Raw genomic sequence first — 15,526 nt, forward strand, 5'->3', positions numbered from 1 at the left:
GCTTACACAACCGCTCCCTGAGCAAAGTAAACGCTCCTCTTGGTTATGCAATGGATTTCATACAACAGGGGAGAGCCCCCCCCGGTTGACATCTGGATAAATTAACAAGTGAAATGAGCCAGGCACCCCAGGCTAATCCAGAGTGGAAATTCGTGGAAATCCCAAGCCTATAAAGCAGTTTGAGTGGTTGGCTCTATCTGATAAGGCCAGGCCCAGCACTGGGTGAGCAGGAATGAGGGGCATTGGCAGTGCTGTGCAGGGGCCCAGGACTGGGAGGGCAGGAGAGAAGTGCATTTGGAGACTGCTGGGCTGAGAAACTGGCACAGTCCCTCTCTATCTCAAGCCTGTGGGGACACGCTCATTTTGCAGATACTATTAAAGTAACCAAATCGGCCTTTCCAAGTCCTGCCCATTCACACAGAGAGCATGAAAATTCATAATCAGCCACAAAGCCAAAGGGAACAGGCGGACATTGGGATGTGAGCCTTTCAGAGGAGAGCTGTGTTAATTCTGCATGTGCCAGCCCAGGCTCATCCTCTCATCCCGCTGCCCCAGCTGGTCCCCAGGGAGGACTCTGAGAGATTCTCCCTTGGGAACTTGTCATCCGTGATTCCAGGGAGCCTGCACCTGGTGTGCAGTGACAGGGTATTCAGTGCAGAGAGCGGTGGGTGCAGGTCTGACCCTCCGCTAGTCTACAGCACTCTGTGAAACACAGCACTGCTGACCTCAGAGAACTAGGACGTTTTTTCTTGCTTTTTCCTTTCATTGTTCTTCCCTTTCTTGGAATTGAAGAAGGCCACACGGCCGGTGAAGAATCTGACCAGCCAGTCCAGTATCAGGAGCCCTGCAGACAAAGTGGTTCCCAAGTTCACTGAGACCAGAATCAGGACGCTCGGCCACACAGGACCCTGTAGAGCAGCAGCTCTCAGACTGAGAGACCTCATTTCTCTCACCTAAAACTTAGAAGTCCTTGGCATGCTACCTTGGTCATGGTAATCAGTGCAGTGAGAATGGATTCTGGGCACGACCCTGTACTTCAAACCAACCTGCCTACTGTCTACCTGCAGCCTGCTACCACCAGTGCTACATGGCCCAGCGTGTGATAACCGCTGCAGTAGAGCAATCCGTCTAGTTTGATCATTCCAGGACTAGGGCATTTGTGGTGTTTCCTCATCAAGGACCTCTTTAAGTCAAGGTGCTGAGATGCTGTGACCTTCATTGATCCTGGCTGCACAATGAGCTCCAGGCCCAGGAGAAAGCTTCTTGAACCAGTTCTGTGCTCAGACCTGTAGAAAGATTCCTGCCAGCAACAAATTCACACGGAGGCAATGGGGACATCTTAACACCCGGGCTATTAGATCAATCCTTGTTTTAACTCTGCATGAAATGAGTTTGTGGTGACCTCAGTCTCTTTTCTATTAGGCATTTAGCTGCCCAGAACACCTGGTGTGAAATGAGTTCTGCTAGGTCTCAGCCTGGATCTCCCATCCCAGGCATAATTCTGGGAAAAGAAGCCCTCACTCTTCTTCCCCTCTCCCCTCCTCCCCCTTCCCCAAAGCAGAAGAGAGGGGTAGAACACCTCAGAGGTGTTTCCATTTCAGCAGGTGAATGTGCACTGAGCCAGACAGAAGCTGCAAAGTGCTGAGAGATCCCAGAATGAGAAGTGCCTGATAAACATTCATTCATTCAAGGGGGAAAACCCAGACAGGTGTAATGCTTTTCCTACAAGATCAAGTCATCTCGACACAGAAACTACATTTCCGCTCAGTTAAAAAACATGTTGTTCGTCAGGAAATAATCTCGCAACTTCAGCGCCGTCTGGCTCACGGGAGGAGATTGTGGGTGTGTTGTGGGGGAGGGAGGATGGCGAGCGAAGCAGACAGGGCCTGAGAATAGGGGAAGCGTAGGTCCTCTCTGCTATATCAGTGACCCGACACAGGTCAGTAGGTCAGTCGTACCCCTCCCAGAAGACAGAGGCACGATGCCTTTGGCAGGCTGGCCACTGAATGGGGAGGGAGCATGGACTAAAGGAAGGAGATCTGCAGCAAGAACACGTTAGCAAAGAGAGAGACCCCAGTCCCACAGGTCTCCTCAGCGCTCTGTAGTCGTGATGCCAGTTCCTTGTTCAAAGCAGGAATCTCTTGATTAGCGGGAACAGGACTGAGCACGGAACTGGGTCAGGAAACCTTCTCCTGGGCCTGGCACTCAGTCCCATCTGCACCACTTCCCTCACTGCATGAATGGGGAGGAGGCTGATCAGAAGCTGCCATGTGATTCCCTTGGTAATCAGCAGACATGGGAAAGGGAAAACTGCAAGAGCGTATGACAGTTTAGTGGAGTTTTTGGAAAAATATTCGATTACGCCACCCTCTTCCGCAGCTGCTCAGCCCCTGTCTTTCAGCTGGAAAAAAGAAAAATCAATTTCAGCTGATTTTCATCCCTTCTTTGAACCATCTGCCAGTTCTCTTCCCCCCTCCCCCCCCCCCCCTCGATTATTATTTTTAAATCCACACCTGCAGCCAGGCCACCTTGGGCTGCGATCTCTTCAGATACTGCAGGTTCTCCCGGCTCATGGCAGGGGCTGGTGGGAGATCCTCAAGGAAAGTGAGGCTGCTGCAGGCAGCAGTGGTGGCAATGCAGTAGGTGGCGCTCTGCCCTTTTAGTCACTCCTGAGCCAGTGCATGTGGGGCACTCTGCTTTGGTGCTAAGTGCTGATAAGTCGTGATCAGTAATATTTCCAGTCTTGCCCCTTGCACATTTGCAGTTTGAGTAACTGCATTCTGCTTCCTTAAACTCTCTCTGCTACTTGAATTTGATGAGCTACTTCCCTTCCTTTCCCTAAATTGCAGTGTGGTGTGGCTGGGTGCTGCTAAGCACCTGCTCCATCCCAGCCTGGAGGTGGGTGATGTGCGGTGATCCTTGGGTGGATATAGACTGTAATCCTGTAAAACACTGGGAGCCTTGGGAGAGGCTGTATATCTATCAGATCATCACGACAGCGGCATTTCCAGCCCGGGGGGTTAGTGTGCATACAGGGAGAGAGATCTCCATTAGTTTCCTTCCTCCTTGCTGGAGTCGCTATGCACCGAGGTTTACACATGCGCCTTGGACTGTTCTTTGCTCTGCTTGGAGAAGAGGGAGCCGGAGTGGATGTTAACAACTGCCAGGGATCATTGCCATCCTCAGTAATGTTATTGACAACACCATCAATGTGCATGGCGCTTGACACACACACACACACGGGCCTGGTTCTCCTCTCTTGCCAAGTAAATCAGGAGTAGCTTCACTGAACTTGGTGGATTTACATTGGAGTAAAACTGGTGTAAACGTGAGGAGAGTCAGGGCCAATGGTCCATGCTCCAGCAGCTCCTCAAAAGGATTTAGGTGCCTAACCTCCATTGATTTCCAAGGGAGTTAGGAGCCTAAATACCTTTGAGGATCTGTGCATTACAGTCTAAGGAGAGTTTAGGATCACACATAGCGCTGCTCTCGTGCCTTCCATCTGAGGATCTCAAAGCACTTTATAAAAATTAATGAATTAAGTCTCATGCCCCCTCTTAGGTTATGTATATTATTATCCCCATTTTGCAGCTGACAAAATGACTTCTCCAAGGTCACATGTTGAGGCTGTGGCAGAGCTGGGAAAGCCCCTAGGCTTAGTCACAAGACCAGCTTGGAGGAAGAGCTCTAGGTTTGTGGTTGTTGATGGAGTGTCAGTGTTGGTTCAGGAGTCCCTTGGAGGAAGGTTCCTCAAAGTGAAGAAGCGGGATAGACTCTAAAATGGAGAAATCTACACGGGATTGCTCTAGTACACAGCAGTCTGCCCCTTCCCTATAGGCCCCTGTTGGATGCTGTTGTCACAACTCAGACTGATGTCATAATTAACAATGATTGATTTTTTTCCAGACAGGTTTTGTCATCCAGCCTGGTGACAGCACTAAGTCTGTTTTCAGCCTGACATACTTGTGTCTTTCTCAGCTTTTTAATGGTGTTGTCCAAACGACTGAGAAAGTGATCCAGGGACTGGGATTTGGGATGCAGAGGTGGCAACCTGGAGATGGGGACACAGATCATGGAGATGGAGGTGGGAGGGACTGGAGATGCAGATGGTGGAGACGGAGGGCTGGGGAAGGGGACACATGGTAGAGATGGCGATCTGGGGATGAGGCCGCGCGATTGTGGAGACAGTAATCTGGGGATGCGGCTCAGAATCAGAGAAGGCTAAGAGTTCTCAAGTGTCATTCGGGGCCTGATGGCAATGGACTAGAGCCAGCATGCTATTCAGAGGCAAAGGGACCCATAAGGGCTCGATTGTGGTGATGATTTTTGTTGTAACTTTTTCTTCTTGGTGGAAATTGGCAAAATTAATTGGCAAAATTAATCGTCTGCCCACATTGTCTCAGCCCTTCTCCTCCTGGCAGACTGCTCGCTTCTGTGTCGAGGATTTTACTGCCTCTCAGCGCATCTCCGAGCGGCTAGTTGGCTGACTGCCCTGGGCTTCCATATGAAATGAGTTCTGCTGGGTCTCAGCCCCTCTCCAAGTGCCTGCTTGAGAGTCCTACAAGCATGAATCTCTCAGGGTCCCATCTCCTAGAGTGTGTTTGTTGCTAAGTATTTTTGTACTTCCAGGGCTTGGCAGACACCCCTGCCCCAGGAAAGGAGATACGTTGCTGCTTGTGCTCACAGCTCTCTCCCAGGAATTGGGGACATGTATTTCCTGCGCTCAGTACTCTGCTGTCCTAATAGCTCCCTCCCTCCCCTTGCCTCTCTGTAGTTTTCCAGCGGGCACCAGTCTCCTTGGGCAGCAATTACCTGTGGAATTTCATTTGGAAAGAACATTGCTGGCTTCACATGACAGACGTGCAAAGCAAAACAGCATTTTAAGACGAGTCGGTGCTGTGCTTGTGGCTGTGAGACGCTACTAGCTCTGCCTGGAGACTGGCAAAGAAAAGACAGGCTCTATGCAAGCTTCCCGCTACAGCTGTGTCAATGCACTGCAGTCTTGACCTGAACTCTGCACCCTCAGCCTCGCTGGTCCAGTCCTGGGCTCCCCACACAGCTCTGCCAGTGGCCCTAGGCCCTGCCCTTCGCCTGCCTGCTGCTCCGGTCCCGGGCTCCCCGCACAGCTCGGCCCCTGCCCCTCAGCCCTGCCCTTCGACTGCCCGCTGCTCTGGTTCTGGGCTCCCCGCACAGCTCTGCCAGTGCCACTCAGCCCTGCCCTTCGACTGCCCGCTGCTCTGGTTCTGGGCTCCCCGCACAGCTCTGCCAGTGCCACTCTATCCTGACGTACAGCCCCCCTGTTATTCCTGCCCTAAACTGAATCTGCCAATTGCACAGGGTGGTTGTTGTTGTTTTTTAATATGGACTCTACTTAGAGCCTGCTACACTTCTTCTCTTTTGTGCCCTGTGCCAAGCCATGCCCGCAGGCCTCAGAGGCAGGCGTGTGCTCACCCCCGAGATTTTACTGCAGATTTTTCTGGGGTTTTAAGCTAAAAGTCAGGACCAAGATTTTGATAATTGCTGAGGGCTCATGGGCAGCCTCCTTGTTTGGATTCCCAGCCTTGCTCCAAGCTGGGTGCTCGGGAATCCAGCAAACAGTGGCAATCTGTGCTGGGAAGGGGCCAGAGCTGTCCCGTGAGCCCCACTGGGAGGAGTAACGGGGAATAGGAAACTTTATGCTTAGTCAAAAGAGGAGGGTGTAATGAGCCCTTGGTGGTGGCGTATCCTGTGCACAGCCCCCAGCTCTCTGGCAGTTCAGGTGGCATGACATACCTAGCCATTTGCCAGTGACCCAGGACATCATCCCCCTCAATTGACCAAAGGAGCAGCATAGAGTGGGGGTTGCATGGTCTCCCGCCTCCCTGCTGCCAGGGGAACTTGGCGTGAGTGGAGCTGAAGGAAGGAAACAAAAGGGAAGCATTGTCCAGACTCATTGGGCCTGTGAGAGGGGCTGAATTTCTCCGAGCCCCTCAGGTGGCCCCAGACCAAGCCATGATCTCTGAGTCCATTCGTTTAATTGATCCTGCATCGACAGTGCCTGCTCAATGTAGAGAAAGCGGCCCAGGCTGGGGAGACTCTTTAAGGATCCATGTCTCTTCCTGCTCCTGGTGCCAGAGCCCTCATGCTTCTAGCTTGGCGTCATGGGGGAAGTATTAGCTGGGGAAATGGCTGGGGGTTCTTAGGTGACTGCAGCAGGATGGGCTGAGCAGGTTCATGGCTGCAGAGTTGGAGGGGGAGAAGAGGATGTGGGACTATGTCTGGCTGTGGATGCTGATAGGAGCAGACCAGCAGAGAGCAGCCCACTTGACCCAGACACATGGCAGAGTTGTCAATTTTACCCAATCTTTGCTTTTATAACTTTCACATTTACTCTATATATGCTGAGCTTCTGCCCTGAGATCCCCTCAAACTAATATACATATTGGTACATTCTGGAATGGGTGTATGGGGGTGTGTGTGTAAAAAATAGCATTCAACAAAATTGTGTTAAAAGAATGTTAAGGTTACAAAATCAAGCACTCAAAAATAGGGAATTGCCAGAACTAAGGTTGCCCATGTACCCTTAACTCTGCCCCTTGTGCATATACTACAGTCTTTACTTACTTGATCACATTCTATTTTTTCCACAGGATCCCAGTTTCTTTTTACCCTCCTCATGCAATGAGTGGCCCTTTATCTTCCTTCTTACACACCATCCACATACAATCTGTGATTATTCATTTCTCATGGGCTTCTCTCTGGAGCTCAGCACTCTAATATCTGAGGGCCTCGCAAACATTAATGAATTTATTTTCCCGACTCATGTGTGTGATAGAAAAGTATGATTATCATCCCCCCCCATACCTTTATAGCTGGGAAAATGAGGCACAGAGACTGAGGCTAGAATTTGTAGACATGCCCCCTAATTTGGGGTGCCTCGATGGTTAGGTACCCAGTTTGAGATACCGTCCCTTGCCTCATTCACTGCACACCTTCCAACACCTGCAACAAAGGAGGTGAGGTCCTGCAGGAAAAGTGTGTGTAATCCTGTGATTAAAGACTATCATAAAGTCAACACAAGGAGGGCACTCTGACACTTTCCTATTTCCCAGCTCTTAAGCGCTTGACTTTATCACCTTAATAATAGATTTTGAACATAGTTTTGTTGTATATAATTATTGCTGTCAGCAATGGGCATCAAGGCCCGGATGAGTATGTAGACTGTAGTATGAGTATGCCCCCGGCTGCCCCCCAAAACTCTCCCCACGTCTGTCTGCACTAACGGATGTGCCCTGGAATACTAGAAGTCATGCAGTGCCCCCCCACACACCTGATCTATTCCTTTATACCTTCCCTTTTTGCCCCTTCTGTATGGCAAGGCATAGCATCCTGATATGGGGGCAGGACGCCATCTGGGGCAGGCATCACAGTGCCCCATGGATGTGCACGTGCAGGATTCTTCTCCAAGGGCGGCGCCATGGCTGAAAGGGCCTGCACTTAGAGAACTGGAGCGAAAGGAGAGGGCAGCAGTACCATGAAACCGTTATTGTCCTCTTCGGACTGCCCAGAGACGGGGAAAGCATTAGGCACACTGGGTTACCGAAATACAAATGGCGCTGTCCCCTGCACGGGGGAGAGGAGGGAGCCTGCTTTAGTGGAAGTGCGGGGAGCCGGACCTAATGCGGATATGCATCCCAGGAATGAACGGAGCCTTTGAAAGTGCTCACGGCTCCAGGGCAGGTGGGAGCTTTCTGTTCCTACAGCAGCGTCTCTTTGTGCAAGCTGGAGAGGGAGAAGGGAGCTGCCAAGCCCAGTAACTCAGAATTACTGCCACCTCACAGGAGCCTAAGTCTGCGCTGCCAAGATTTCTGGCTTGGGGGGCCCCAGGGTTGAATAGCTGGGGTGGGAGAGGCTGCAGTGAGATTGAGGGGCGTTGGCAGGGCTGTGTGGGCAGCCCATGACAGATCTAGCAGCAGCTGCATGGATGAATGCTAGGGATTTCAGTGAGATCACTGTTCATTTCACTAAGGTGTTCAAGCTGTGTTTCGAGAAGGAAGAGGTGACCTCCTGTGCCGGTCTTTCAAACCAACCCTGAACACCAGCTGCACAGCTGGCCTCCCCTAGAAAATCAGTCAAGATCCACAGACGACCTATGTAACGTGAGGAGCCAAGCACAGGGCTTCCCACCTCTGGGAACAGAGCCCAAGGAGCAGCATCAGTAGCTTAGCCAGGCAAATTCCCTCCAGTCAAGGGCAGTGGGGCACACACACTCAGGCCAATACACTGTGTCCTGAGGACTGGCCGGCCTCACCCCGTGCTCAGTGCATAGTGATGGGTATATTTCCACACTCTGTGCAGTGCCCAGCTGCATCAGTTAGTGACCTTGCACGCACCAGGCTTGTCAGCTGGTCACACAGATGGGGCATCAAGAACAGAGCTTGTGGGAGAAGCAAGGTCTTGTGGCGGAACAGAGCAGTGGGTGCCAGGTAGCCTGGACTCCACTCCTAGCTCTGCCACTGACTTACTCTAGGGTCCTGGGCAAGTCATTTCCCCCCTTGGTGCCTCCACACACCCCACCTCACCCCCCGGGATATTGCGAGGTTTAACTAAAGCTTGCAGAGTGCCTTAGATAGCAGTGCCAACTATGGTGCTTTTGATTGGTTGTGATCTGCTGCTTCAAACACTAGTCCTCTGACCAGTCAGCTGAAGAATCATAGAACTGGAAGGGACCTTGAGAGGTCATCTAGTCCAGTCCCCTGCACTCAAGGCAGGACTAAGTATTCTCTAGACCATCCCTGACAGGTGTTTGAAACCTGCTCTTAAAAATCCCCAATGATGGAAATTCCACAACCTCCATAGGCAATTTATTCCGGTGTTTAACCACTCTGACAGTTAGGAAGTTTTTCCTAATGTTCAACCTAAAATACCCTTGCTGCAATTTAAGCCCATTGCTTCTTGTCCTATCCTCAGAGGTTAAGAAGAACAGTTTTTCTCCCTCCTCCTTGTAACAAACTTTTATGTACTTGAAAACTGCTATCATGTCCCCTCTCAGTCTTCTCTTCTCCAGACTAAACAAACCCAATTTTTTCAATCTTCCCTCAGAGGTCATGTTTTCTAGACTTTTAATAATTTTTGTTGCTCTTCTCTGGACTTTCTCCAATTTCTCCACATATTTCCTGAAATGTGGTGCCCAGAACGGGACACAATACTCCAGTTGAGGCCTAATCAGTGCGGAGTAGAGCGGAAGAATTACTTCTCGTGTCTTGCTTACAATACTCCTGCTAATACATCCCAGAATGATGTTTGCTATTTTTGCAACAGCGTTACACTCTTGACTCATATTTAGCTTGTGGTCCACTATGACCCCCAGATCCCTTTATGCAGTACTCCTTCCTAGGCAGTCGTTTCCCATTTTGTATGTGTGCAATTGATTGTTCCTTCTTAAGTGGAGTACTTTGTATTTATCCTTATTGAATTTCATCCTATTTACTTCAGACCATTTCTCCAGTTTGTCCAGATCATTTTGAATTTTAATCCTATCCTCCAAAGCACTTGCAACCCCTCCAAGCTTGGTATCGTCCGCAAACTTTATAAGTGTACTCTCTATACCATTATCTAAATCACTGATGGAGATATTGAACTGGACACAGAACCGATCCCTGTGGGACCCCACTCATTATGCCCTTCCAGCATGACTGTGAACCACTGATAACTACTCTCTGGGAAGAATTTTCCAACAAGTTATGCACCTATCTTATAGTAGCTCCATCTAGGTTGTATTTCCCTAATTTGTTTATGAGGAGGTCATGAGAGACAGTATCAAAAACCTTATTAAAGTCAAGATATACCACATCTACCACTCCCCGCCCAATCTACAAGGCTTGTTACCCTGTCAAAGAAAGCTATCAGGTTGGTTTGACACGATTTGTTCGTGACGAATCCATGCTAATTATTATTTATCACCTTATTATCTTCTAGGTGTTTGCAAATTGATTGCTTAATTATTTGCTCCATTATCTTTCTGGGTATAGAAGTTAAGCTGACTGGTCTGTAATTCCCCAGGTTGTCCTTACTTCCCTTTTTATAGATGGGCACTATATTTGCCCTTTTCCAGTCTTCCGGAATGTCTCCCGTCTTCCATGACATTTCAAAGATAATTGCTAATGGCTCAGATATCTCCTCAGTCAGCTCCTTGAGTATTCTGGGATGCATTTCATCAGGCCCTGGTGACTTGAAGATCTCTAACTTGTCTAAGTAATATTTGACTTGTTCTTTCCCTATTTTAGACAATGATCCTGCCTCATTTTCACTGGCATTCACTGTGTTAGACATCCAATTGCCACCAACCTTCTTGGTAAAAACCGAAACAAAGAAGTCATTAAGCACCTCTGCCTTTTCCACATTTTCTGTTATTGTCTTTCCCCCTCATTGAGTAATGGGCCTACTCTATCCTTGGTCTTCCTCTTGCTTCTAATGTATTTGTTGAATGTTTTCTTGTTTCCTTTTATGTCCCTAGCTAGTTTGATCTCATTTTGTGCCTTGGCTTTTCTAATTTTGTCCCTACATACTTGTGTTATTTGTTTATATTCATCCTTTGTAATTTGACAGAGTTTCCACTTTTTGTAGAGCTCTTTTTTGAGTGTTAGATCATTGAAGATCTCCTGGTTAAGCCAATCCAGGGTGGTCTCTTGTCATACTTCCTATCTTTCCTACGCAGTGGGATAGTTTCATCTTGCGCCCTTAATAATGTCTCTTTGAAAAACTGCCAACTGTCTTCAATTGTTTTTCCCTTTAGACTTGCTTCCCATGGGATTTTACCTACCAACTCTCTGAGTTTGCTAACGTCTGCCTTCTTGAAATCCATTGTCTTTATTGTGATGTTCTTTCTCCTACCATTCCTTAGAATCATGAACTCTACCATTTCATGATCACTTTCGCCCAAGTTGCCTTCCCCTTTCAAATTCTCAACCAGTTTCTCCCTATTTGTCAAAATCAAATCTAGAACTGCCTCCCCCCTAGTAGTTTCCTTCAGCTTCTGAAATAAAAAATTGTCTCCAATGCATTCTAAGAACTTGTTGGATAATCTGTGCCCTGCTGTGTTATTTTCCCAACAGATGTCTGGGTAGTTGAAGTTGCCCATCACCACCAAGGCTTGTGATTTGGGTGATTTTGTTAGTAGTTTAAAAAAAGCCTCATCCACCTCTTCTTCCTGGTTTGGTGGTCTGTAGTAGACCCGTACCATGACATCACCCTTGCTTTTACCCCTTTTATCCTTACCCAGAGACTTTCAACAAGTCTGTCTCTTATTTCTATCTCAACCTCAGTCCAAGTGTGTACATTTTTACTATATAAGGCAACACCTCCTCCCTTTTCCCCCTGCCTGTCCTTCCTGAGCAAGCTGTATCCTTCTATACCAATATTCCAGTCATGCATATTATCCCACCAAGTCTCTGTGATGCCAACTATGTTATAGCTGTGTTATTTACTAGCATTTCGAGTTCTTCCTGCTTATTCCCCCTACTTCTCGCATTAGTATACAGACATCTAAGAAGCAGTTGCATCACCTCAGTTAGGGGAGGGAAGTGAGAAAGTAGAAGGGAGCTGTGCTGACACATTCCGGGCAGTAGAGGGTGATAGAAATATGCTTTCCTTTGATGAGTCCTTGGGAGCAGACATTTTACAAAGCCTGGGTCATGGGTGGACCTGGGAGAGTCCATGCTGCAGGGTTGGAAGTGTTGAGGCTGTTCTAACTCCTCTTAGATATTCCTACAAGAGCAACAATCAATGCCATGGTTTTGGTGATGTGGGCACCTGCCTACTCCGGACTAGGCTGAGGCCTTGTCCATATGGGGAAATTGACCAGCTTTAGCTCTTCTGGAGTAACTATGAAATCACTTTTATTCTGGACTAGTGTGTTCAGACAGGCAGCTGTTCCAGACTAGCTTATTCTGCAGTAGCTACACTGGTCAGTTTCCCCAAGTAGACAAGGCCTGAGATCCAGATCACTCTTCACACTGTTCTGTCACCCAGCCATCCAATGAGAGTGACTTTCACTCATTTTGAAGAGGATGAAGTTCTGAGAAGTTCCACATTTGCATTCATGCCCCGGCAGCATACAGTGTCTCAGCTGGCATTTAGGTGTGTTCCTCTGCGGTGCAGTCATTTCACTCTGCACTGCAGCATCCATGGGGACACAGGGAGGGCTAGCCCTGTCTCTGCAGACAGGGCTGTTGCTTACCATGTGGAAAAGCATAACTGTTGCTTCTCCCCAGTTGTGGGTCATGTGCATCTCATCTAAGGGTGCAGAGAATGGAGCTCTAGAAAGCACGCCCATAATGCCACAGCAATGTTGTCATTTCCTTTTTGGCTTAAAAAAATCCAGGGAAATGAAATGCAAACAACTATGTTAATGCAACATTGTGATGGCTGATGTAAACACAGAGTGGTTCAAAGAAAAGCCAAAGTTCAGGTTCTCCTAGGAATGCCTACTCATGGCTCTGCACTGGCGTGGTTTTGGGGCTTCCCAATTCGATTGTTAACCCTTATGGGATAGTCCTGAGGTGTTTTGCATCTGCAGTGTGGCCAGTTTCCTGAGAGGTGAGGTGTTAGGGGTCCTGTGCCAAGGAGGGGGAGGAGTCTGTGGCTGAGAAAAGGGAGGGGCCTGCTCAACTCGCTAAGGTGGAGCATGTCCTACACTGTGATGCCTCCCGTCCATGCTAGCCAGCCCTGCTTTTCCTCGCCTCAATCCCACTGAGGAACCTGCATGGGGCAGGGAGCTCACATCAGGGGCATGCTAGCCTAGAGCCAGGGCAGCAGTATCCAGCTCCGAGGCTGGCCTGTGTAAGAAGGAGTCTAAAGAGCAGAAGGCTCTGCTTGCCTGGGAAGGAGGCAGAAGGGCTCTCTTGATGCTGGTAGGGAGGAGGGGGCATAGGAGAGGCTAGGATGTTGAATGGGGATATCATTTGGAACAGGGAAGGAGGAGGGATGGAGCTTGGGCTGGAGCAGGACGTAGTGAAGGAGAAAGACTAGAACAAGTTATCACAGGTCACTGGTCTCTTCCTGAAGCTCTAAGGGTTAAATGTACCTTGTCCAGCATGTTCACTGTGTGCAAATTAATGCTACTCTGGGAATGTGAGCTCATACATCAGCACTGGACTTTGTAGCTGGTTACTACCATGCACACTCTATATTTTGGTGCTTTATAGTGAGTGTTGATGGGCCGAAGGACTTCACAGGGGACAGTTCAGGTGGGTTAGAACCTTTTATCTCTAGTTTGTTCTCCTAATGGTCCAGTCTGGAATGAGTACAATAGAAACACCAGAATACAATGGAGATGGCCTCTGGAAGCCACATACCAGTCATAACCTACCACCCAGTCCCCAGGAGTTTGGGATGGAGCCGAGTGGGGTGATAATATAGCAATGTACACTCTCTGGTGTTTTCTGCAGCTGAGACAGTTATTGATTCCTTTCGCATGATTCCTTTGCCCTGCCCCTCCCTGGGGGAAAGACTAGAGGAGTCGCATAGTTTTTCTGGGGTTAATCTGATTGGCAGATCTCTTACTGATGGGGATCTCTGTCTGGGAAGTTTCTTCAGTGGGGGGATGGGCAATGGAGCAACAAGGTGAATGAGGTCTTCAAAGATAGAGATGTAGCAACAGCCTTCTCTTCGCTGCTGTGCTCAGCCCTGCACTCTACCAGCTCTGCCTTGCTCTCTCCTTCCCCTCCATGTTAACCTGCTCCTCTTCTCTTCAAAAGGGGCTGACACCCTGAGCGAGACGAGCTCCATCAGCCTGGAGGCCACGACCGACAGCAGAGAGACTTCAGTGGCCACCTCCATCCTGTCCCCCTTCACAGCTGGCCGCGGGCGGGATGAGGCGGACAATCGCAGCGAGCACAGCTACAGCGAGTCAGGGGCCAGCGGCTCCTCCTTCGAGGAGCTGGATCTGGAAGGCAACGGCGATGGGTCGGCAGGGCAGCCTTCTGACCTGAGCTATGCCGAAGAGCCGGAGACCACAAAGGCCAAGTGGGCTAAGGAGCCCACTGCTCTGGAGAAAGAGAAGGGTGAAGAATAAACCAGAGTCCTTCCAGCTTCCTCCCCTTTAGTTGGGAGGAACTGATCTGTCCTGTTTTCTTTCTCTCTAGCCAAGAGATTTCAGTCACCGATTCCCATTGAGCCCCGCTCCCTTCTCCTCTGAAGACAGATGTTCCGATTGTTATAAAGAAGGACAGCTACACTAAGGGGGAACGTAGCTAGGAGCTGTTCCCCAGGAGCCTTCCACCCACTTGTGTGCTGTAGCAGAGAGCTGGGGGTGCAGTCTGTTTGATGAGCAGTAAAATGTTCTTCTAGGCTGCGTGTGTATAAATGCGTGGTGAGCTCTCTGCATGAGCTGTGGATGTGTGTGTGTGTAACACATGTTCTCCCTCTGCCTGTCTCCCTGCTCCATCCCTCCATCTCCTCAAGGCAGCCTGGTTCTCCACTGTATAGAGACACATTGACTGGCACCAAAGAACCGACAGTGGTTTTATTCCATGGGAAGTGGAAATATACAATGTAAAATCGTCCTCCTGAAACAGATGTTAAGCTTTTGGGATCTGTAATAAAGCAAATGCTTTTCCTCTGAGGTGTGAGGGCTCAAGGGGAGGGTTTTGTGATTCTGTCCTTTAACACATGGGCTCGTCTGTTACCCCTGTCCTTGGAGAGCTGAGCAAGCCACATGCTTGGCACTTGCGCTGTTTCCAAGTGATTTTTGAAACAAAAGTGGTGCTCCCAGCTGATCCGAGTTTGAAGTTTCTTAGCGGCTTGCCTGGGCTGTGTGAAATGCAGTGGGGGCCACGCCATCCAGACCTTGGGGAGCAGATGTCCCCATCACTGAAATCACCATCATTGCTGGAACTCGGCCTCCTGCATAGCAGTTTGAACAGAGAGGCCAGGAGTGAAGGCCATGGACACCAAACTCCCTGAGGGCCCAAAATGCTCCTTCCAGGTCGGGGAAAGGCATATTGGCAGAGGCAGCAAAGGGAAGCCAGCATTGCTGCCCCTGTGCCATGGTAGAGAACTTCAGGGTCTAGGGTTGCCGGTCTGACTCCAGTCCCCTTAAAAGTCACTTAGAATAAAACCTCTCAACTTGTCACTCAAATCCTCGTCTCCAAAGATGAAGTCTGATCCAGCCAGCTGCCTGCTCTGCCTGTTCCCACCATCTCCTTTCCCGCCCTGTTTCCAGCCAGACCATGTCCCAGGCTTGACATATCTAAAGACACTCTTGCATCATCTATTGCAGCCTCCTTGAGTATTTTCAATGGACATATTCCTTTGTGGAGGGGATTGGGGTGGGCAGGGAGCTGGTCCGTGTTATTCTTTGTGATAGATTTGGGGAATAAAGTCCTTTCCTGGGTTAGGTTACAGATTCCTGGGTGTTGTGCTGTGTTATAGAAGCGTCTGTGCAGGAAGGGTGGCTGGATGTGGTAGAGCAGAAGTCATGCAATGGCGTCTGTCACAAGGTGCCTCCCACATGAGACGCCCTCCTGCAGCAAGTCAAGGCACAGTG

At 49.3% G+C, this 15,526-nt stretch overlaps 1 protein-coding gene across 1 annotated transcript in view; it reads left to right on the forward strand.

The window, feature by feature from the left end:
- The window catches only part of TEX264 (testis expressed 264, ER-phagy receptor), a 129,820-nt gene extending 114,601 nt beyond the window's left edge, over positions 1-15,219 (forward strand). The window contains exon 6 of the mRNA XM_074959853.1: positions 13,737-15,219. Within this exon, the coding sequence (XP_074815954.1) occupies positions 13,737-14,053 (317 nt within the window). The 3' untranslated portion in view covers positions 14,054-15,219. The remainder of the gene's footprint in view (positions 1-13,736) is intronic.
- Positions 15,220-15,526: the final 307 nt, after the last annotated feature.

Source organism: Natator depressus, chromosome 7, assembly GCF_965152275.1.
Source record: "Natator depressus isolate rNatDep1 chromosome 7, rNatDep2.hap1, whole genome shotgun sequence".
Classification (NCBI taxonomy): domain Eukaryota; kingdom Metazoa; phylum Chordata; order Testudines; family Cheloniidae; genus Natator; species Natator depressus.